Below are 25,418 nucleotides of genomic sequence, written 5' to 3' on the forward strand. Positions count from 1 at the left end.
AGTCAAAAAGGTTCCTGACCCCTGCTCTAGCTAGTGCTCTGTCTCTCTGTCCACGTCTATACGTCTCAGCTTCGTTTCCTAGTCTGAGTCAAACCGGAAGAGCTCCCAGCTATAGAGTATAGTCCTTAGCAACGGCGCATAGCCCATAGCAACCATGCAATGCATCTACGTCTCCTAATTTAGTGTATATACCCTAATACAATCCTGCACAATTGTACAGCCCTGTCCTATATTAGATTGTTTTATTCTAATTGAGTTTATACATTCCATTTTATTTTATTCTACTTTAATTGTCTGTTAATGTTGATGCACCAAAAGACCAAGACAAATTCCTTGTATGTGCAAGCTTACTTGGCAATAAAGACATTTATGAAATTTATGAAAAGTACAGTGTAAACGTACAGTAATGACGTGTAGTTGTCACGACCCAGCGGCTCCTGTGTCTCCCCTACCCCTGTTTTTCTCCTGTCTGTCCCTGTCTGTGTGTTAGCTGAGGGGAGCAGGTTCCTGCAGACCATATATGGGCAGCTTCCTGGCAATCAGCTCATTCCTCTCACCTGCTCAACAACCACACCTGTCAGCCATCTTCTCATCAGCCCTGCAGTACATCTACCCCGGTTCTTCAGTCACTCGTCGTCAGATCGTTAACTCAGCTACTTGGTAGTGACGTTTCAGGCCTCTCTTTAGAAATAGTACTCTACAGGTTTCCTGTGTTTTTGTGCTTTGTGTGTTTCTTCTGTCTCAGGATCACCACTGCCTGCCTGCCTGCCTGCCTTCTCTGATACAAACTCACCACCTACAACCTTCCCCAGTTTTTGAAATAAATATATCTTCTATATAGAGTGTCCGCCTGCACCTTGGGTCCCCAGTCCTGGGTCCTCATTTATCAATAATGCGTAGAAAGTGTTCTATTTTCGTTCCTAAGCACGGAATTTAGAATGTCTTTACGCACAGAAAAATCTGGATTTATCCAACGTGCGTACACAGGTCCTATGCACACCTGCAAGTACTCCGTGTTGATAAATACCACTTGTGCCACACTCCAGCACGATTTTAATTATTTGCATACAGAACCGCCCCTAATAAACCATATATATTAACGAAACACCCATGAAATGTGGAAAAATGGGCTAAGCGAACTATGAGAAACTTCACTGAAAGAGCGAGATTGATCACGGAGATCTAAGTAACCAACAAATTGAACGTATAGGCCTACAGCCTTTTCCATTGTGAACAATCTTATTTGGAAAACACAACACACAGAATAATAGTATTTAGCTTTTTATTTTAACCTATATATAAATGTAGATTATGTTATAACTTATTGACAAAGTTATCTAATCTTTTTTCAGAAAAGTAACGAGACAAACCAATGTGAGTGGATGAGAACACGCATCAGGCACAATGTACAGTTTCTTCCCCCTCATGTATATACTCTCTTTGTAAACTCTTTTTATTTTTTTTATCAACTTTTTCTCCCCATTTTTCAATTTTTCTCCCATCCCAATTTCGTATTATCCAATTCTACCCTCCCCTGTCTCGAACGTTGCTAGACCATGCCTCCCACTGGTCGGCTGCAATGTGGACCAAGCCTTGCATCACGTGTCCCCTCCGGTACACGAGGAGGCAGCTGTCGCATCTTTTCACCTGTACAGCGCGATCTCTCAGCGGCGAGGAGTAACGCATGGGAGGCTCACGCTGCCCCCGTTGCTTCCTGATTCTGCTGTACAGGCGCACCAACCGACGTCCGATCCCCACCCACCGGCTTTCCCACCCCCTAATACTGCCAATTGTATTAGTATGAACGACCAGCCAAGCCGGAAGCAACGCAGAGAGCTGGGCTCGAACCCAGCATCTCCTGCGTTAGTGGCGAGCGCCACTTAGCCGCCCATTGTAAACTCTTTTTGTACTCATAATCAGTACTGTATATTTGTAGATCTGGTATGTCATAAATGTCTAGATGTAACAGTACTGTGTCTATCCGTATGTCATGTATGTAATATATGTTATGATGCATTGAAAATGGGGGATGTAAACAAGACGAAGGTCTTTCTCTGGTCTGCAATTGTGTGTATTGACTGAGCTCTACTGTATTGTATCCATTCTGCAATCTGTTAATACAATTTCCAATCAATCAATCAGGCACACAGCGCTCTGTGACGCAGGACATAAGGCAATAAGGGGGACATAAGGGGGGCATAAGGGGGACACACCCCACACCCCACATTTCTACAGCTTACTGTCTTGGCCCATTTAGAATATTCCACAACCCTTTCACTGCCACACAACAAAGGGTTAACCCTTTCACTATCACACTACAGAAGGTTAACGCTTATGGCGGCATGGTGGTGTAGTGGTTAACACTGTCGCCTCACAGCAAGAAGGTCACAGGTTCGATTCCCGCTTGGGGACCAGGTTTCTGTGTTGCCAGGTACCCAGGTGGGGTATCTCCCAGGCCTTTCTGTGTGGAGTTTGCATGTTCCCCCCAGTGCATCACACACACAGCAGACGACACTGTACTACAGTATTAAAACCAAGACTATGAAAGCCTAGTCCAGCTCCCAGCCACGACACCCACACATGCAAGTTTCAACAATGTGTCAGCCAACCAGTTAGAGCTGTCCTCTGGTTCTGACAAAAAAAACATATTGCTGCTGTATGGAGCGAACCTTTCAGTTTTGGTCATTTTCACGTTTTTGTCTTGATTGAATGTTTCCACCTTTTTGCTATGTTATGAGCAAGTTCCATGACCCTAAAGACCATGAAACCTATTCAAAACCCAGTCTATCACGGTTGTGTCAACATAAAAACCAGGATGTTGTTTTTCTGAAAAGTTTAGGGGTCACCCATTTGGAGGTGACAGATGAGGTTTTCACCCGACAGGCAGCGATGTTCGTTTTTAGGTGAAAGCTGATTCAAATCTTTCAACCAAAATGAGTGAAGGGGAAAAACAGGAATGATATATTATACTGTACGCCACATCATGCACTACAGACTACCGACATGTCATTATGATTAGAGCCCCACAAGGCAGAGTGCTGAGTCATTCCCCTCTAGTCCGTCCCCTTTTCCCGGCCCCATTCACTCTGGCCTGCTGCCCTGCAGTTGAGGCAGACGTGACTAATCAAACACAGAACTCAGTCCCTGTGTTACAGTCTCTCCCTCGCTCGCTCTCTCTGCTCAGTTTCTTTTGATCACATGCTCAGAGGTCTGTAGGAGGTTAGGAGCCTTGCCTGCACAGAACCCACTGTGTTTATCCTACAGTGCATCACACACACACACACAGCAGACGACAAAATATGACACCCTCTGTGATACTCAACACAGGAGCAAAGATGCCCATTGTAGGCCTCGGAACATGGAGGGTAAGTAGATGAGATGTATATTAACGTGCTTCTATTTTGGCTGGTTTCAGTGAGGCTACTATTTCAGTGATGTCTGTATGTTGTTGTATCTTGTTGTGTTTTTGTAATTATGTCTGTGTTATGCATATGAGTCAACTATTGTGCCAGAGTGTGAATGACCCCGCTTCAGAGGTATCATCTGTCACAGTGATTGCATTAGATTATAGTTATGCTTTAAGAAGAAGACAATTAACGTAATTAGAATAATTGTATCGCAGCAAGAAAACGCACTGCCACCTCTGCGTGAACAGTTATAATTTGTTATTACTTATAATCATTTGTTAATTAACTGCATGGATGACATGTATGCACACACTCTTTATATTTGACATGTTCCTCTATAACACCTCTACAGTTTATGTTGATTAGGATCCCCATTACTAGTCATCATCGACGTGTTGACTATTCTTTCTGGGGTCCTCACAGATATACACATACAAATATGAAACATTCAGTATAAATCAGTCATATATCACATACATAATCAATACAAAATAAAACAAAAGGTCACAGGTGAATCCATTTCACCATACCTAAAACAAAAACAAAGTACACAGAAGAAGTTTGGATATGGCTGCAGCTACACTCATGCAGGACATATAATATTGATTTCCTTCCGGATTAGAAACTGTCCTTGTTTTCACTGAGGTGCAGCACTGTGGCGAGCGCCCTGTGTTCCACTAAGAATCAACAGTTAGAGCAGAACAATAGTGACAACAGCTTACATTTGATCATCCCAGTGATACTAATCTGTGCAATTTCCTGGCTCCCGCCGCCACCCAGGCAGAGCCAGGAGAGGTGACAGAAGCTGTCAAGGCGGCCATCTCCGCTGGCTACAGGCACATTGACGGCGCCTATGTGTACCAGAACGAGGAGGAAGTGGGCGCCGGGATTCGGGCCATGAGTGACCAAGGGCTGGTGAAGAGAGAGGAGCTATTCATTGTCAGTAAGGTGTGTTGCCGTGGTGATCGGATGTTGTCAGGCTCTCCTGGCAAGACCTTTGGTGTACACGGTATCCGGTAATGTCTATATCTCATATCCCGGAAGGATGTTTCCATGGGGATCTTAACTTTTTGATGTAGCTGCAAAGCCGCAACTCGTCATAATCTTCACCTAAAAGTTGTTTATAAAGCCGTCACTTACCTTAACCCTAAACGTCACCACTCCCACCATTGTAGGAATTCAAAATAAATGTACTAAACGACGTCCTGCCCAGCTATAGGATCTAGACACTACCCTTCTACATCCTCAACCCAAAACGATCCACAGTCAACCCTTGAAGCAATAGATTATAAAGGGGAGGTGATGTTTTTAGGGTAAAATATAGGCAGCTTTATGTATTAGAGATGTTGAGAGTGTCTATTCTATACTCCCCCTTATAATTATATTCCAAAAGAGATTGGGCCAATATCAAGTCCGTCACCATGACAGCAAGGTTAAAGATCTGTTTGGCCATCACAAGAGTGGTCATATTTCCAAGTAGTGGTCGACCGATATGGGATTTCTTTAAAAGATTTCATTCATTTTGATGATTTTTTATTAACTGAAAGATACATTGGGTTATGCTGTAGATCAGAAGGTTCAGAATGTGAACGTCTGCTAGTGGCTAATCTTGAGTTTCCGACCCCCCAGTAAGCTAACCATGGATAAATCCAAAAAAAGGAAAGTCTGAGGAAAATAGAGGGTTTAATTCAGCGTGGACAGATTAATTTGCTTTCACGACTAACAATGCAGGCTTACCTGAGTGTAGCCTATGCCTGATATGTGGTGCGAAATTTGCGAACAACGATTACTGTCATTTTGATTACTGTAGTTTGCCTGGTATGTAGCCTTGGTTAGTGGCTGCCCCATCAATGTTTTACATATAAAAACGCCACTGTGCGTGCGTGCACGTGTATGTGTGTGTGGGGGGGCCTCCACAAGAGTCTGGCCCAGAGGCCTTTGAATTCTTAATCTGGCCTTGCTGCCTGCAGATGTGTCACTGTGCCGATTATATCTCAATGTAAAATCCTTCCCTCCTCACAGTTGTGGTGTACGTTTCACGAGAGGCCCCTGGTGAGGGGAGCCTGTGAGAAGACACTCGGAGATCTGAAACTAGACTACCTGGACCTCTACCTGATGCACTTCCCCATGGGCTTCCAGGTATACACACACCCTGGGTCCATGTCCAGTATATCCTCTTGTCTCTTTAAAAAGGATGTAGTGTTTTAGTCCTCGGTTCTGGTAAACATGGCCATTCTCAGTCTCGGACAGGGGTCTGGCTTTTCTCTCATTTCCTATGCCCCTTTTTTTCTCCACTCAGTCCTTGTTAAACGTGTATTGATTGTGATCCGCAAGCTGAACATGACTTTTCTTCCGCAACTTTGAAAATATTTTCTGTACACAGTTCTTTTTCCGTCTCGTCTCGGTCCCGGTCCCGGTCCCGGACTCGACCACCTTTTTTTAGTCTTAATCTCGACTCGATCTCAGCTGAGAAAGGTCCGGTAGTGATCTCTAATGCGGGGCGGTTGAGACTCCAAGACGTACACAATATTAACATTTGCTGGGATCCCCAAAAAGGTCTCGTCCTCTGTGATGTTATGCTAACACAATGGACAATAGACTTAACAACAGCGTAACATTATGTAATGTGTCTCTTAGCCCGGAGACAACATGTTTCCTGCTGATGGGGACGGACAGGTCATTCCTGATGACAGCAACTTCTTGGACACTTGGGAGGTAAAGAAAGACGACTGATACAATTCCTATCTAAGCTATCTACAGGGTCTTAGAAAGTCTTACATCTAATAATAATTTTATTTTTTTTACTGTAAAAGTGTTTGGTCAGTAACATGGGTCTCCCAGTCCCGCCACTCTGTAGTAAACAGAAAATAAATGTTCTGGTATCCCTTCCCACTTTATCCAATCAGGGCCCTGTTTCATGTACGTGGTTCAACTAAGTCGATCAACATGTCCATTATCCAGCTTCAGTTAACCCGATGTTCAAAGCCGGGATTTTCCTGTTTCACAAAGGAGGATTCAGTCTCGTTAACTCAAGCCAGACTTGAGAGTCAGGCTCAAGTCAGGCTAGATGCGCGCTCCCGTTTTAGGTGGAAAGCCAGCACGTATCGATGGCAGAGACCCTGATTCTCAACGGCATTGATTGATTAATTGATTTAAGACTTTATTGACAGATTGCAATAGGCTCAATCGCCTCGCCCACAAGTTAAATGCGTTATCTATAGGCTAATTCTAAGTCCCTCATTACCTCAATCAATCAGATTATATTTCTTTAAACTTGCCTGCTGGATTGAATAATCAAATGAGATCTTGCTAGCGAAAATAACTAGTTAACTGTTATACAGAATTACGAGACGGCTTTCTTGCCCATTGATTGATGTATAGTCAATGTTTAACTTATCTCCAATGTGGTCCAACGGGTTGTTCTTTTGACTTTCACACAGACGACCGGGGTTCAAGACCGGGGTCCTTCTTTTTGCAATATAGGAATAATTCAATTTGGTGCACGTTGAGAGCTATATAAAGAATGACATCCTCAATGCATGTAGATTTATAATATTTTAACTTAAAACCAGGCTACTTTGGCGTATAATCATTAATATTATATTCAAAAAAATCATATTGGAAAAACGGGGATTTGAACCCGGATCGCTAGGTTGGCAGACGTGAGCGCTACCGCTGGGCCACTGTGCCAGATGGGATAGATTCATTGTTTATACATTAATGAACGAGAGACCCGTGTTTAGAATATCCCTTATTTTGAATGAAGTTTTATTTCTTTATCCTCATTCATTCATGTGACGTCAACGGCTCATTCAATTTCTCAAATCCGTCAAACAGCGCATCTCATCAGACATCTTAATCCCAGTTACAATTAAAATAACCACATCATGTGTACGTCGCACGAGCGAGCGCCACCGTCGCCACGGTATATATAACGTGCATTATTTAGGACAAAGTGAATTTAATATCAGCATTTTGGGTCTATTTTACATTTCAAAAGCCCCCTCTGGAAGAATGGAGCACAAAAACGTAATTCAGAATGGTATAATGCAGATCGTAGACTGTGGGAATAGTTTCAGGAAACGGGCTGTCACTTCTTTGCGGGGGCGTGGCGATAGTTCAGGCTAACTTGAACTTGAACTCTGCTTTCGAGCAGGCTCAAACTTTTGGATATGTTGTCATGGTGATTTGGAAAATCCAGGTACATGAAATCGGAAAGTCAGGCTAACCCAGTTATCCAGCTAAAGTTATCCGGCTAACTCGGTTATCCCGGTACATGGAACGGGGGAAGAACCCTAAATATTTTTACTTCTTTCAAGGACTCTTGCCAAGCCAAATGTGCTTACTTCACTGGCAGATACATTTACTTGACAAGTATTTTTTTTTACAAATGTGTATTTCTTATTTTTGCCAGACCATTTTTGCAGTGTAGAGTTCTCTCTCTTGATTGGATAAAGTAGGAATGGGATACCAGACATTTTATTTTGCGTTTACTGCAGAGTGGAGGGACTGGGAGACCCATGTTACTGACCAGACAATCTATATCAGTGATGGCTGTTGGAGTGTAGAGCTATTATTTTAACATATAGACCACTTACTTTAACAAACACCACTTACAGCACATTTAAAAAGTCTTAAAAATGTCATATGATTTTGATAGGTCTTAAAATTGATTGGATAGGAAGTTCCGATAACTTCTCTGTATCATGTTTAAATAAGCAGTACGGTAATACTTCTTTCATAGTAATTTTCCTTAATACCCTTTTCCCATTATGGCCATGAAATTTGTATTAAATTCTATTCAGTCTTAAAAAGTCTTACATTCTACTTGAAATCTGCAGGAACCCTGTATTTAGTCTAATCTGAAGCAAACCCAATGACTGTAAAGAAAATGCTAAATAAATAATTCTATAAACTTAATAGCTGATTTAGTGACTGACTGACTGAATGTACACGATGTACAAATGGACAATAGATGAATGGGTTAATAAACTGATGCAATTGCATTTCACTATAGTCTACAACAAGCAAACATAATATTAAGGAACCAATATGCTACTGTACAGCATATTAAAAAGTGAGACACAGCACTGTTGCTGATGCTGTATAGCCCACCTCTGGCTCCAAGTAGTATGGAGAAATTCTTGTCAACAAAATAAAATAGATAAACAACATAGAAGTGCCTCGTCAGGGTTATGTGAGAGGACCATTGTTCAAACAGCACTGGACTTCTGACCATCCATTGAGAGCCAGGGGTGTGGCCAGCGAGATTAAGATAAGATATTCCTTTATTGATCCCCTTGGGGAAATTCGGTAGCATAGCAACATGGGGGAGGGAGGAGGGGAGGTACAAGACATACAGGTACAGGTCACATAATTATAGTACAGTGGAGAAGTAAAAATAAAAATAGAATAAAAAGGCAGTGTAAACAATATACAATATAATTAATTAATTATTAGTAACACTAGATTACTAATGATCCAAATGAGATGAGGCCTAATGACAACTCTTAACCTGTTAAGCTGTAGGTCCCCAAATCCGGGGACCCTGCTGTTTTTATCATAAATCTATCAATACAGACCGTATTAATTAATGTTGTGTTTCTTTTTCAAATGTAGCCAAGAGTAAAGACCTTAACCCTATCAAAACAGCAGTCAAAGTGTATATTTTCAGCAATACGTTTGTTTACCGATGTTTTTAAGATTTACCGAAAATAGGAATTTATCTGAAAAATGCTAATTCTATCTCTCGTAATTATTATTATTTTTAAATGCGAGGAAATGACTAAATCCAGATTTAACACTGCCATTGGAAAGAGGAACTTTTCCCCTATCGATAGATGTATGATTTGGCCATAATAAGGTCAAGGTCAAGTTCAAGGTCAAATATACATTTATAATTAAAATGGATTATAATTTATTACTGTATCTAGAAATCCTTCAGTTTAATCATCTTCCCTTTATTCATTGGCTTAGATTTTTTGTACACTTGATCTCAAGAAGGTGGTGAATGAGCTCAGTGAGCGAGCCCGGTGGCTGCACAATTTTAACATTCACCGGCAAAGAACATGCAAATTGACCTTGTAGAAGTGGAGCAATCTTCCATTTACTTGGGCAAATTTCTGAAAATAGGGCTACAGCTTAACAGGTTTTTAACTAATGCTAATGTTACAATGTGTTACAAGGCTATGGAGGAGCTGGTGGATGCTGGTCTGGTCAAGGCTATTGGTATCTCCAACTTCAACAAGGAGCAAATTGAAGCCGTCCTCAATAAGCCAGGCCTCAAGTACAAGCCTGCCACCAACCAGGTACAGTACGACGCACCACAGTTCTTATTGTGAAACAGTGCAAGAAAGCAAGAAAATCTATGTAAATTAATCCCAAAGAGTTCTATTAACCCTTGTGTGGTGTTCGCGTTTTTGTTACTCACCCAACAGGTCTGGTGGACCCACAACATTATTGGGATTTTAAAACAATAACGCCATAACAATTCACGTAAAAATACTTGACAGATGTTAACTTTATCTCAATTACAACAAGCAATCTAGACAGCATATATGGATAATTGCCATTTACCCAGGGGCGTCATGCAAGCCAAAACTCAATTTGCAAGCCAAAGGCACAATTAGGGAGGGGGATACCGAAGGCTTTTTTTGGGGGGGGTTTTCCTCTGTTGTCTGGCACTTCATCTTAATCAGCCCCGGTAACAGCAGAACTTTCAAACACAATGATAGGAAGCAGCAGAGTACAGATGAGACCATGCTGGCGTCACATAGCAGTGTCTGCTCCATTGCCAATGAAAGCTCAGGCTGTAACATCTCCTCCTCTCCTCTGATGCACTCCGAGAGAGCTGCAACCTTTGGAAGAAACCAATACCATAGGGAAAGGGGGTGTGTGGATTCTTTGAGGTGTGATCTATGACATAATTAGAATATGTTTGACTCATAATATAAAATGATCATGACTACATGACCGTGATCATGACCCCCCCCCCCCCAAATATCTATTATAATCAAAACATGAATGGGATCAAATATAAATAAAATATAAACGAAACAAGGTGGACGTACGGTGAAGGTACTTTTTACCATATTTACTTGTTTTCACCTACAATTTATACACTTCTGAACACTACATACATACTGTATGTAATATAGATTAGATTGTACTTTATTGTCATTATATTTTCATACAATGAGATTTGGGACTCAAACTTAAGGTGCAGTAATAAAATCACACAAGTAACAAAAGATAAACATAAAATACTATACAAGAAACATAAAATACTATACAGAAACATAAAATACTATAAAATAAGACAATGTTACAATATTGTACAATATACAAAATAACAACAATATACAGAATAACAATCACAGTGTCAGACGGTAGTGGGTGGGTATTGCACTGTGGATATTGCACTTGAGGGGTAGGATGTTGCACAGTGTGGGAGGAGGGGGAAAGGGGGAATTATTAGTGCATGTTAAAATTAAATAAATGTGTAGAGGAGGGGTGCACGGTGTGCACTCAATGAAAATGTGTTATTTTTTATGTTCTTCACATGAATGAAAACTTAAAATTCATTGCATCATTTCTCTTTTGGTAAACATTGAAAACGAATCCTACAGGCCCAAGACACCACACAGGGGTTAACATGATCATAGATAACATAAAACCTGTATACATTATTAATCAATTAATCAAAAGCACCTTTAACTTATGTGACAGAGATTCGTTGCCTGCATGAAGCACATCCAGCTCGACGGTGGGTTCAAAGGTCGTGTAGCCTCCAGCTAAACGGGAAGTGAGCTGTATTTCTCTTTGCCAAATTGCAGAGACACAGATTCACTGTCCCTGATGACATCACTGGTGGTGACCACACCCAAACCCATCCATTCTCAATAACTGTCAAACAAAATTAATGTGTACAAAAAACTATCCAGACATTCCAACATTTCTGTGGTAAATGGTAAAAAACAGATTTGGGGAAGATGTGGGGCCGCCCCTGGGTATGGTTGCCTAGCAGGATGCACGTTCACTTTAGAGACCCTCTCATTGTTGCCTACAGTTTCCTCATTCCCGGGCCAATGGTGTTCTCTGTGCAAATGGCATCTCTAGGACCAGCTAGACCAGGGGCTTGGTTAATCCTAGTAAATCAATTGGAATGCGGATTTATTATATGATTCCTAGCTCATTCCTAGCGCATGGAATGAACTCCCAACAGTCCTTAACGCTTGATATTCTCCTCTCTGTTGCAGAGTTTAAAACCTTGATCTGACTCCAACCTTTGTCAATCAAGTTGTACAGGTTTTAATTGATTTGTTATCCTTGCTTTTTGCCACGTCTTGTCTTATTGTTATGATTTGATATGCTTTTATGCTTATGTACAAATCGACGTGACTAAATTAGGTCAACCTTAGGTTGGCTTTAATTTTTAGCCAACCTCTTCGCAAGACCTTGACTAAACGCTGTGTGTACTGTATGCATGTGTGTGCACTCCTCCAGATCGAGTGCCACCCGTATCTGAACCAGGAGAAGTTGATCAACTACTGCCATTCTCAGGGCATCTCAGTAACGGCCTACAGCCCTCTGGGCTCCCCTGACAGACCCTGGTAAGAGACGACAACACCCTCTCCCACACTCCTCCAAAAAAGCGGATGCTAAGGCAACCCTCGAAGCAAATGTAGTCAACTTTATACAGAGAGCCGTGAGACTTTCCGTCCTATTCTCATCGTGTTTTGTTTCCAAAAAGGGCGAAACCTGATGAGCCGTCTCTGCTTGAGGACCCCAAGCTCAAGTCCATCGCTGAAAAGCACGAGAAGACCACAGCGCAGGTAGGAGAGGAAAACACCCACATTTTCTGGCCACAATTAACTACTGTACATATACATACATACTCAGGGCTTTCCCCAGGATTTTCCACCAAGATGGTGCTGAGTCGCAACTAGGGGGTGGTCCGGAGGTACAGGCTGAACAGGAGGGGGCCCAGGGTTGAACCCTGTGGCACACCCACACCGTATTCCAGGGGGGAGATAGATCACCATTTATTTTGACACATTGTGTCCAACCCTCAAGATAAGATCTCATCCATTTTAGGGTGTGAGATGAACATTTAAACCTGGATAGCGTAGTGATGAGCACATCATGGCTTATGGTATCAAAAGCCTTTTTCAGGTCTAAAAACACCCCTCCAATCACGCCTCCCTTGTCCATCTTCGCTTTTACCATCTCTAAGAAGAAGCAGTTTGTGGTTTCGGTGGAATGATTGGCTCTGAATCCAAACTGCATGGGGTGAAGTGGATAGGGACTGTTGTTCAGATGGGTAATTAGTTGTTCAGCTATACTCTTCTCAGCAATCTTTGAGATTATCAGGAGGATGCCGATGGGTCTGTAGTTGCTAACCTCATTTACACTCCCTGATTTAAAAATGTGTGTGATGATGGCTGACTTCCAGACCTGTGGAAACACAGCCTCTCTAATAGAGGCATTAACCATTTTTGTAATGAGCCCTGAGAGTGACTCCCTATGCTTTTTCAGAAAAGAGGAGTCCAGCTCAAAAACATCCTTGGCTTTTAGGCCGTATGGTGAAGGCTGTATCGTTTCATCCCGTTCCCACCTCTGCGAATTACACAATTTTCACTCTGGGTGAAAGATATATTGGTGTAGATTTAGGAACAAAAAGTTCTCCATTGACAAAATAGCCCATTTTGCGCAATCATAATGGTAAAGTCGGGACTAGATCTTTCCTTGCGAACGGATATTTGGTCACTGCAGAGTTTTATTTGACGTAATTGGTGCGAGTTCGGTCATGTATCTTGCGCTCCACCAATAGCAGCTCTCCTTGTTGCCAAGTTACAGACAACAAGAGATTGTGTAAACAATAGCGTGATGTTATCGTGTCATTCACGGAGTACATCTCGACGCAAATGGACAACAAACACATTCCAACGCTCGCAAAATAGTAGGGATGTTCGATATTGGCTTTTTTACCGATACCGATATACCGATATTGTCCAACTCTTAATTTCCGATACGGATATCAACCGATACCGATATATGCAGGGTTTCCCCCCCCCAAAAACCGAATAATTTCAGGTAATTAACATTACATATCTCTTGTCGTGGAATTAACACAACATTATGCATACTTTTGACAATAAATAAAATCAGAATTTGTTCTTACTTGCTTGCCTGGGTAAATAAAGGTTAAATAAATGTAAAAAAAAAAAAAAAAAATGACATGAGTGTGTGTTGGGACTGAGAATTTCTTTGATTGTATTTTGATAATGTGAAGAAAATGTTATCTATGTCAATCTGTGTTAAAGGGGAACTATCTTATAAATGGCCTTTTTCAGTGTGTAGCATTGTTTCCTAGCTATGTGGACTTATATTAATAGGATCTATGTCTCTAATTCTCATATTGGCGCATTCTTCCAATTCTCCTCTCTCAATATTCACCCTCACTGAACTGAGTCATCTGAAAATGTGCATATCTGTGATGTCAGAGATTTCTCAGCTGCATAATAATGTGGCAGTTGATGTGGCAGTTGGCACCAGGCCACACAGTGGTTGGAGCCCAGCCTCAAAACGGCTTAAGATCTTGAGGTAGAAAAATGCTGTTTTTGAGTACTTGATTAGAAATACAAAACAATGAATTGTGTAAAAGTGCCCAAATGGTCAAATAAATAGTAAAATAGTTCCCCTTTAAATCTCTGCAGACTTTGTGGAGACTGTGGCTTCACCCTCCCCCCCACACACTAGGACAAAAGAGCCAGTAGTAGTAGTAAAACTACATACAGTATCTGAAGAAAACTAGAATGCTAGTTATGTCAACTATAAAAACACAGCTAAACTGTATCTCAGCACAGCATCAAATAGTGTATTTTTCACATTAGTGTAGCTAGGGTTTTTTTTCATACCTGCAGACAATGTTTCAGCCATAGATAGATGGTTTGATTGATTGATTGATTGATTGAAAAGTTTATTAACAGATTGCAGAATGGGTACAGTACAGTACAGCTCAATACATACAATTGTTAAGGGGATGCAGACCAGAGAAAGACTTTCGTCTTGTTTACATCAGGGTCCCCCATTTTCAATTCATCATAACATATATGACATACATGACATACAGATAGACAGTACTGCTACATCTATACATTTATGACATATCAGATTTGCAAATACAGTACTGTTTGTGATACAAAAGTGTCCAGAAAAGGAGTGTATATACATTTGGCATAGAAACTGTACATTGGTGGAGGTTGGTTGGGTGGGGTGGGGTTGGGTGGGTTGGGTGAGGGCTGTACATTGGAGGTGGGGGGGGGGGGGGGGGGGTTGGGAAGGGGACACACACACATTTTACACTGTACATTGGAATATTGACAAAGCCTTACTTGGTCATTTACTGTACAACTAGGTTAGGACATTTGTAGGGGCCAGTTCTGTATCGTATCGCTCTCGCTCGGCATCGCTCTCTGCACTATCTCGCATACGTGCACGCGCACTGAATAAAGACCACAATGTACCTTTAATCCCAATATTTGTCTGACCACACCCCTATCAGCTTACCCATATAAGCAGGGGTGGGGCCACCCACTCTCCTCCTTCTCGCTTTCACCACAAGGAAGAAGTGCCTCGGTAGATCCCCACACTTGACACCATGATGGAAGAAAGGTTTAGGAGCAGCTTTGGGAAACAAGGATACGTTGACATCATATCTTTATTTTCTCTCTCACTATTTTCGAGAAAATACGGCGATATTGTCTTCGTACTGGAGTGTCTGGAAGATGATGATCATTCTAAAAACCCTCCACCGGTTTTCGTATTGGGAGCACGCCGCTGCATGCTTCTCAACTGCAGTTCCTTGCTGTGTTTGTTGGGGTGAAACCTGTCAGGCCACAGCTGAACTGTCGGACATGCCGCTGTTGTGAGAAGCGGTGCGTTCCAGGTTGGGTGAGTAGTGTTTGCTGGCGGGCTCCACTTGTCTGTTAGTGCTATGGGGGCTACTTGACAAAGTTTATGGAAACCGGCCCCAGGCTAGGGTCCTTTGTTTAGCCACCTAGGCGACAGGAGGCCTTGGTCTGAAGACCATTATAGTTTTAACTAGTGGGCCGCGACCATTGACACTGGTGATCCCTGTGTGTTCTGGACGAGTGGATTCTCTCTGTCACCGTGTTAAGGCCCCATATTTCATATCCAAATGAGAGTATTCCTTCACGAGGGGATATGTGCATGTAATGTGCGATAGCGGCAGATTCATGTTCAAAGTCAGCTACACAGGCCAGTTGGTACTGTGCTGATTCCGTCGGATGTGGTAAAGTCACCGTTGTGAAGCGGTGTTGACATCTTGTTTTCTCTTTTCTCTTAAAAAGTGAGGAGAGGTTCAGAACGGCGGCCTGTCTGGGTGAGTGTTATGTCATTGTTTACATGTTCATAGCTTACGGTTAGCCAGTCAGCTGTTAACTGCTGCGTTAGCCTGCTGGATCGCTGCATGGCCTGCTTAGGGCCTACTATTAGCCAGTCAGCTGTTAGCTGCGGGGCTAGCATGTCGTGGTCGCTAGGTAACGTTAGCTTGCTGCTATGGCCATGGCTGGCGCGGGGTAGCTTAGCTTCTCGCGCGCCGCCGTGAGCTCGCTTCTGATCGCGTGCGTCGTGATGCTATTCTGTTGAACGTGCTTTGTTTTTAACATGTTTTACACTCTTGACCACGACGTCATCCTTGACAGGGGATGTTTCGTCGACCCTGCCCTGAGCCAGGACGGCAAGGTTGCATCAACAGGGGACTGTAGTGCGGGTTGGGGCGGTGACGCTGCCCAGTTCGGACAACACAGGAGCGGCTGTGTTTCCTACGGTGTCTGTGACTGCACTTCGCTGATCTGCGTTCCGGGTAGGAACGGGGTTGACCAGACCTCATAACACGTCTTCTGGTTTTACTTTGCTAAATGTATTGTGAATAACGGTGTTTTTCCCAAAACGTGTGTTGCTACAATGCATTTAGGATACGTTGCGGGTTATGTGTGAGCTGTTTTTGTCACTGGCAGTTAGCTTCTCCGTGCAAATCGGGGAATGATCTGGTTGTTGTGTGAGAAACATCATGGTGTTTATATGCACCGTGTACTCACAACTAAGGTAACTAACCTATGAAGCTATGCTTGGTGACAAGTGAGTAAAAGAATGTTCTTTCTCAGACTGTAATGACAATGAACAGTGTGTTCACACATTAACAGGTTTTCCTGTTTTAACTGGCCGTATTGAGGGTAAAATAGGAGGATTGTGTTTTCCCCCCCGGTTCCCTGGGGACTTTTTCATCCTCCTATCAGACATGTTGTGCATTAATTGTGTCTTTTGTGTGGTAGGGATACGATGTAACTCTTAGCTTGATTGCTGAGGTTGTGCTAAATCTGCTGGAGGAACTTATTTCCTAATGGGAAATTGGTTTGGTTGCTGTCATGTGTGCTTAGCAAGGCCTGTGGTCGATACTAATCAAGAATGATGTATTCTCTCATTGTGAAAAAAACGGCGTTCCTCTGTTGAGTGTTTTTGCCATTTTTTGTAGGTGATGATGGGTTGTGTGTGTCATGTGACCTACAACTGGGTTGTACTGGCCACAGAAGCACATGTGTATGTTGGACCGGGGTTCTTAGAGCCCTCTCTATTCTGTGTTTTTCCTTAGTAAAAATCAGATAGCAGGTTAGCTCATGCGCTGTGTGGAGCTGTGAAACGCTTCATAGAGCTGACTATGACTGTGTCATATTCTCTTTTTGTCGTTACATCGTATCATGGGTGTGGGGTCGTAAAGGGGTGAACTGGTAACCTTTCCTCTCCCCATTGTTCTGTCGGTCAGGGGTACACCCCCTGTCCTTCAAGGTTCCCGTCACGTGGCGGTTCGGCACGTTACGGGGGGGGGGGGGGGGGGGGGGAGGGAGTTCCTGGTCCCACGGCCTGGTATATTGGGCATGTGCACCGCAGGAATTCCCCCGCCATAGAGTACGTCACCGTGCGCGTCTCTGTTGGTAGGACTTCCGTGTGCTGTTCAGGTCCATGTGATGGATCTGTTTTCAGGGGGGGTGGTCAGGGCTCCTCCTCACCAAGCGCCTATTCAGGCCTTCTGTGAGTTCGGACTCCTTCTTCCATGTGAGGAAGCCTCCATCAGAGTACAGAGCCTTCCTCCTCAGATTGTCAAAGTGAGTGGACCCTCTAGAAGGGTCCTTTTCTATTGTATGTATATTCGATTCAATTCGTTTATTGAGTGTGTATGGGTTCAGTGCCTCTTCCCCGGGGGCCCTAAAACCAGTTTTTTACATGGCTCAAGGTGCAATATATTCTTTTCAATCTGTACAGCTCGCGTGGGAAGTCTCTCTGGGGATCCCCGTCTCTTTCCTATGGGAGGGTGGTGGGATGTAAAAATGTGAACATTTTTTACCCCGGCTGTGTAGACTGGGATACATACTGTTGATGCTTCCTTCTTTCTATTCCAGAAGTGTTGGAGTTAGGGAGTGTCACACCCCTCTTGTCGTTCCCCTGGGCGCCTTGGGGATTCAATGACAGGTCTAATTAGCCTGTTCATTGATGGGGGTGTGTCCCGACGCACGTATAGTGCTAGCTCGCTGTAAACAGGCGATTGACTGGCACGCCTTGGTTGCTTGTGGTTGAAACAGCGTTTTTATAAAGCAACTGAGATGGGGGTTTTTCCTCTTCCGACGACCACATCCCATGACCTGGGTGGGTTGTCGACGGATTCTCGTTCATGTCTGGGGGATGATGACGGGATGGATCTGAACATATGTGGTGGGGTCTCACGCCCTTGGGGTGGGCCACCAGGCGCGGTTCGTCCGAACGTCTGGGTGGCGCCTTCTTTTCATGTTAAGATCAACACGCATATCTGCCCTTCTCCTGGAGTAGGCATGTCGGCGTGGTTAGGGCACGGGACTGGTTCTGGTCACGCTGGTCCGGATCAGTTGAACCCGTTGTCCGCCGGGGATGCAGATCTGCTGTTCTGGTACCCTGAGGGACTTGGGCTTTTTTTTTTTTTTCAGGGGGAAAAATGCCAGGTCGGTCTGGGTGTCACAGGGTTAAGCGCTATGGAGACCCTGGTTGGGTATGTTTTTACTCAGCACTGTCGTCATGGCTTACAGCCATGCCATTCTGTACGCGCTCGATCTCGTCGGATCTCGGCCGCTACACAGGTTGGTCCTGGTTAGTACTTGGTTGGGAGACCGCCGGGGAATACCAGGTACGGTGTGCTTAGGGGCTGGTTCTCCATTATTTTTCGCTCCTCTCTCACGCATGGCGAAGAGGGGCCTGTGGGGGTGGTTTTTTGACCTCCTCTGGTGACCCTGTGCTTCCCGTACCGCCAGGCCCGGTCCGAAGTGATGTTTGCGACCCGTAGGCCTGGGTTAACCCTTTTTGGAAACTGAAACACTTGTACTGCGGTATAGCCGGTGTATACCCGCAGGTGTGTTTTGGAGTTTTTTCTTGAGGGGTTATAGGAACAACCACCGCATTGGGTAACACCGAGGTGGTTGATTCCCTGGTGTGTTGGAGCAGTGTCAACTCCCGGGTTCACCGTTTGAGGGTGCCCCTGCACGTTCATGACGTCTGCCAATCGTGTCAGCCTTCTCTGCCTCGACCCCTCTGGGTGGGGGTTTTTAAATGGAGGCTTGGTCATGCAACACCGCCAGCTTACGCTCCTTCCGCCGGGGCGGCTGTGTTCAGCTGTCCCCTCTGGCGCCTGTCTCGTCCGCAGTCTCCAGGCTAGGGTTAACAGCCTGTTGCCTGGTTTTTCCCCGGTGCGCTGCCTGCTTCCGTTAGTTAACCTTTTTTGTGTGCTTACGGCCATGCTGACTGCCTGTTCTGCAGGGTCAGTGTGCCAGGCGGTGTACTATTGGGGGGACGGGGCCCGCTCGGCTTACGGCCATACCAACCTGAACACGGATCTCGTCCGATCTCGGAAGCTAAGCAGGTTCTGGCCTGGTTAGTACTTGGATGGGATTCCGCCTGGGAATACCAGGTGCAGTAACTGAGGGGCCTTTGTCCGAATACGCTGGCGATGTGGGGGGCGGGGCACTACGTGCCCACCTGGTGGGGTCTTGATGCTGGCATCATGGACTTCTCCGGGCCCCCATTCTAGGGAGTCCAGTCCTTTTGGTGGGTCTGGGTCTTCCTTCGTGCTCCGCTGCTACGGCCTTGCCACGGGGTTGGGTTTGCCCTTGACCCCGTGATTCTGGGGGCAGTAACGAGGTTGTTCCTCCGTTCGTTCCCGGGTGGCATGCGGGTTGTGCGTGTGTGTAGTCGTGGGGTCAAGCCACGGTCTGCTCACCCTGTGCGTTGAGTTGCTTGAGTGCCTCTTCGCACGGTCGGGTCCGTCGCCCTCCCGTGAAGCCCCTAATAGGGGGGGTGCCCGCCATTAGGGTGGGTCGGGGGGGCTCGGCCCTCCCTGTTCTGATGGTATGTGGGGGGCTGTCAGCGGGGTGTATTTGTCGGCCGTTGGCTCTCGCTCGGCCTCCCTTGTGCAGAGAGCGATGCCGAGCGAGAGCGATACGATACAGAACGTTAGGTTATGACTATAACCAAGTTCTGTTAGTATAGCGACGCTCGGCATCCGACGCCGCTGCAGCCTTTGACCTCGCCTTGTGGCGAAAGCTTGGGAAGGAGGAGAGTGGGTGGCCCCACCCCTGCTTATATGGGTAAGCTGATAGGGGTGTGGTCAGACAAATATTGGGATTAAAGGTACATTGTGGTCTTTATTCAGTGCGCGTGCACGTATGCGAGATAGTGCAGAGAGCGATGCCGAGCGTCGCTATACTAACAGAACTTGGTTATAGTCATAACCTAACGTTTCGAATTGCAGTCTCACGTAGGTGTTTTTTTAGAGTGTTTTTGAAGGTGGGTAGTGATTCACATTCCTTTACAGCTTTAGGTAGGGCGTTCCACATTGATGTGGCATAATTGCGAAACGTGTTTAGTCCCTTGTTTGAGCCGAATCTGGGTTTTACATGATTTGTGGAGCTCCCTCTGGTGTTGTGATCGTGGTATTCACTGACCTTTGGGAAGTATTTTGACATGTACATGGGTACCTTGGTCGCGTAGTGTATCTTGTAGACCAGGCCCATTGCAAGTTGCTGTACTCTGTCGTCTACTCTAAGCCATCCTAGGTTGTCAAAGTGGGCAGGGGTGAGGTGGGTTCTAGGAGTCAGGTCAAGTAGTAGTCTGACTAGCTTGTTTTGAGATGTTTGTAATTTGTTTTTTAGTGCCTTTGAGGTGCTTTGGTACCATGAGGTGCAAGCATAGTCGTAGTACCCTTGAATGAGTGCTCCTGCTAGAGTCTTCAGGGTATTCTTGTTTACCAGAGAGGAGATCCGGTACAAGAATCGCGTTCGTTGGTTGACTTTTTTTATTACATTGGATGCCATTTTGTCACAGGAAAGATTAGCCTCTAGGATGGAACCCAGGTAGGTAATTTCATCTTTCCTTGTGATAATATTGTCACCCACTGTAACCGAGAAGCCGTCGGTCTTGCTGAGTTTGTTATTTGAACCGAAGAGAATGGACTCTGTTTTGCCCATGTGTAATGATAGTTTGTTGTCGGCGAGCCATATGCAGATTTTGCCTAGTTCCGAGCTGAGGGCTTTTTCAACCTGTAACTTGTTCTTGTCAGAGACCAGCAGGGCTGAGTCGTCCGCAAACAGGAACAAGTTGCAGTCACAAGCTGACGACATGTCATTTGCATAAATTAGGAATAGTAGCGGTCCTAGTATGCTTCCTTGTGGAACACCACAGCTCACTGTGAGGGGGGGGGGATAGGGTACCGTTTACTTCCACCATCTGTTCCCTCCCCTCCAGGTAGGATTGTATCCAGCTCACTGATAAACTATCAAAACCAATTGCTTTTAGCTTGTCAATCAGAATGGTGTGATTGACAGTGTCGAAGGCCTTTTGTAGGTCCAGCATGACCATGCCGCAGTATTTGCCCGCGTCCACCTCTTGTTTGATGTGGTCGTTCAAGTAGAGAAGGCATGTGTCAGTGGAGTGGGATGTTCTGAAGCCAGATTGAAATTCGTAGATTAGATTTTTTTCCGCGAGGTACTTTTCGATCTGTTCGTATACTATTTTTTCCATGACTTTCGAGATGGATGTAAGGATAGAAACAGGGCGGTAGTTACCCGGGTCTAATTTGCTGCCCTTTTTGTGCAGGGGTGTTACTCTCGCAATTTTGAAGTCCTTGGGGACGTGTCCCTGTTTTATGGAGAGGTTTATTATGTGTGTGATGACTGGGGTGATGGCTGCTGCTGAGTCTCTGAGGAATTTGGAGGGGATGTTGTCATGGCCAGTGGCCTTGTTTGGTTGGAGGGCGCTCAGTTTTTTGAGTACCTCATCTGTAGTTACTATTTCCAGTTTGAAGTCGTCTTTGTGGACGCCTAGGTTCATGTAGTATGCTACTATGTGTTCTACCCCATACTGCCCTGAGTGGGAGGGTAGTTTGTTTACCAGTGTTGTGGCTATGTTTGTGAAGAAAGTGTTTAAGTAATTGGCTACATCCAGCTTGTCTGTGATGAGCGTGTTGTCCGTCTTTATGTTTATGTTTGAGAACCTGGTTTTGAGTTTTTTACTGCAGCCTAGTTGATTGTTGAGTAATTTCCAAAGTTCACATGGTTTATTTTTGTTTTCCTCGGTTTTGTCATTGATGAAATTTTTTTTAGCAGTTTTGATCATGGAGTTTACGTCATTTCTTAGTCTGTTTCTTTCTAGTTTGAGTTCAGTCACGTGGTCTTGGAGTTCACTGCTCGTGCTTTTGGTAAGCTTTGACTGACTTTTACGAAACTCAGAGCATTTTTTGTCTCTGGCTTTCATAGCGGTCAGTATTTCAGTGTGCATCCATGGCTCAGCGCGATTTTTTACCCTGGTGGTTCTTAGGGGGGCCATTTTGTTTAGTATTGATGAAAATTTGGTTTTGAAGCCAAGCCAAGTTTCTTCAACCAGTGTACCATTGAGTTCATCTGACCAGTCCAGACTCTCCAGTTCAAGGTTAAAGGCCTCGCTAGAGTAGGTTTTGAGGTCTCTAGATGTGACTGTTTTGTGACAGCCAGCCTTTAGTTTTAGCTTTTTGCGGGTACAGAATATCATGTAATGATCACTTAACCCGCATGCTATAACCCCTTTACTGGAGATCTTGGACTTGTCAGAGGTCAGTATGAGGTCAATGGTAGTCTGAGTTGATTCACATATCCTTGTGGGTTGGGTGATTAGTTGGCTGAGGCCGTGCAGATCACAAAACCTATTGAAGGATTTGAAGACGGGTGCATTTTTTTGTTGCATATCCGTGTTCCAATCCCCAATAAGAATTTTTTCCGCATCCTCAGCTCCAGCTAAGCACACATCCAGAGTATCATAAAAGCCAGTTTGATCTGGCGGTCTGTATATTGTGCCGACTAGAACAGATTTTGCCCTTTCAAATAAAATTTCCACCCATACGGTTTCAATTGTCTCATGATGAAGGTCAGTACGGGTAATGAATTTGGTGTCCTTATGTATGTACATACAAACACCACCTCCATACTGGTTTCTGTCATTACGGACTATAGTATAGTTCTCTATTTCTATTTCAGGGTCTGTTACAGATGGATCAAGTTTAGTTTCAGTAAAGCATATTATGTCTACCTTACCGCTCATAAACAGGTTTCTTAATTCGTCCAGCTTATGCTTAATGCTGTTTACATTAAGGTGAAAGATGTGTAGTCCGTTTTTATTAGCTGTGTTATTGATGTCTTCGAGTTCCAGGTAACTGTCTTCTGGTGCTGCTGTGGGGGAGGGAGGGGGGGGGCTTTGTTGTTGTCTCCGTGAGGTCTGTGTGTTGGTGTGTGGGGAGGGGGAGTCCTTTGTCCTGTCTTTTCTGGCGGCAACCTTTTGTTCTCCTGGGCTGGTAAACATAGCCAGCCTGGCTAGGTTGGCTAGTTTATCAGGCGATTTGTCCGTGGGGTTGCCGGTTGGGGGGGCTTTGTTGACGTGGGTGGGAAGGGGGGAGGGGGGGGTCGGGACCCGCGCCGTGCTGGTACAACAAAGGACTCGGTCCAGAGTCCTTTGTTCCTGGATGTTTTCGCCGTTAGCTCCGCTGGCTAGCCGGCTATCGGGCGTCGAGATGTTTAAATCCCGCGTCGGGATGGTCGTCATGGTTTCGACCCTCGGTTCACCTCCTCTCGTCTCTGCCTCACGTGTGCTCGTCTGCTGCGGCGTCATTTGGGAAGAGTTGCCGTCCGCGCAGTGGATGTAGCCACAGGTTGAGTTGTTGATATTGGTCGCGATGGTAACCTCCCTCGCTTCTTGCGCTGCCAGACCAAGTCTTCTCGCCTGAGTTCTGGTCAAGACCGGGCCTGGGTTTAGATGAATGTCTCCCGAGAGTAGCAGGATAAGGGACAAAAAGGTCTTTCGGTCCATTCTGCCATTCGGGGGTCTGTTCTTTCTTTCAGGATTGGCCGTTAATGTTGCGTGAACGGTCGCTGTCCCCACGGCCAGGTGCTGTCCCTCACAGTGAGCTGTGGTGTTCCACAAGGAAGCATACTAGGACCGCTACTGTTCCTAATTTATACAAATTACATGTCGTCAGCTTGTGACTGCAACTTGTTCTTGTTCGCGGACGACTCAGCCCTGCTGGTCTCTGACAAGAACAAGTTACAGGTTGAAAAAACCCTCAGCTCAGAACTCGGCAGAATCTGCACCTGGCTCGCTGATAACAAACTATCATTACACCTGGGTAAAACAGAGTCCATTCTCTTCGGATCAAATAACAAACTCAGCAAGACCGACGGCTTCTCAGTTACAGTGGGTGACAATATTGTCACAAGGAAAGATGAAATTACATACCTAGATTCCATTCTAGAGGCAAATCCTTCCTGTGACAAAATGGCATCCAATGTAATAAAAAAAGTCAACCAACGAAATAGATTCTTGTACCGGATCTCCTCTCTGGTAAACAAGAATACCCTGAAGACTCTGGCAGGAGCACTCATTCAAGGGTACTACGACTATGCTTGCACTTCATGGTACCAAAGCACCTCAAAGGCACTAAAAACAAGATTACAAACATCACAAAACAAACTGGTCAGACTACCACTTGACCTTACTCCTAGAACCCACCTCACCCCTGCCCATTTTGACAACCTAGGATGGCTTAGAGTAGACGACAGAGTACAGCAACTTGCAATGGGCCTGGTCTACAAGATACACTATACGACTAAGGTACCCATGTACATGTCAAAATACTTCCCAAAGGTCAGTGAATACCACGACCACAACACCAGAGGGAGCTCAACAAATCATTTTAAACCCAGATTCGGCACAAACAAGGGACTAAACGCGTTTCACAATTATGCCACATCAATGTGGAACGCCCTACCCACAGCTGTAAAGGAATGTGAATCCCTACCCACATTCAAAACCGCTACGGGAGGCTGCAATTCGAAACTGGCCACCATAAATGTCCAAACCCCCCCATCCCCACCCCCTCCTAATAGACAGTCCCCTCCCCACCGTAAGTATATATTCTCTCCCCACCGTATGTATATTTCTCTCCCACCCACCCCCTCCTAATGTACAGTCTCCTCCCCATCATATGTATATACTCTCTGTTAGGATCTATGGGTAACAGTACTGTATATTTGCATATCGTATATGTCACAAATGTAACAGTACTATATACCTGTAAATGTCATGATGTCATGTAGGCCTATGTTGTGTATGTACTCATAAATGTCACTATGAATTGAAAATGGGGGACCCTGATGTAAACAAGACGAAAGTCTTTCTCTGGTCTGCATCCCCTTAACAATTGTGTGTATTGAGCCGTACTGTATTGTACCCATTCTGCAATCTGTTAAATAAAGTTTTCATTCATTTATTCATTCGTCCCTCTTGCGTTTGCCCTTCAGTCACATATTTGTCCATTTTCTTGCAAATGATGCACAAGACTGGAAGTACAGGTCTGACAAAAGCTGGTAAGCCTGTCCTGGATTGAAG

At 44.7% G+C, this 25,418-nt stretch overlaps 1 protein-coding gene across 1 annotated transcript in view; it reads left to right on the forward strand.

Moving 5' to 3' along the window:
- The first annotated feature begins 3,195 nt into the window (after nt 1-3,195).
- The window catches only part of LOC311247660 (aldo-keto reductase family 1 member B1-like), a 35,709-nt gene continuing 13,486 nt past the window's right edge, over nt 3,196-25,418 (forward strand). The window contains exons 1-7 of the mRNA XM_084338672.1: nt 3,196-3,365; nt 4,188-4,355; nt 5,430-5,546; nt 6,045-6,122; nt 9,593-9,715; nt 11,913-12,019; nt 12,160-12,241. Of these exons, the coding sequence (XP_084194798.1) occupies nt 3,300-3,365; nt 4,188-4,355; nt 5,430-5,546; nt 6,045-6,122; nt 9,593-9,715; nt 11,913-12,019; nt 12,160-12,241 (741 nt within the window). The 5' untranslated portion in view covers nt 3,196-3,299. The remainder of the gene's footprint in view (nt 3,366-4,187; nt 4,356-5,429; nt 5,547-6,044; nt 6,123-9,592; nt 9,716-11,912; nt 12,020-12,159; nt 12,242-25,418) is intronic.

Source organism: Notolepis coatsorum (assembly GCF_963971535.1).
Source record: "Notolepis coatsorum genome assembly, contig: SCAFFOLD_302, whole genome shotgun sequence".
NCBI lineage: Eukaryota > Metazoa > Chordata > Actinopteri > Aulopiformes > Paralepididae > Notolepis > Notolepis coatsorum.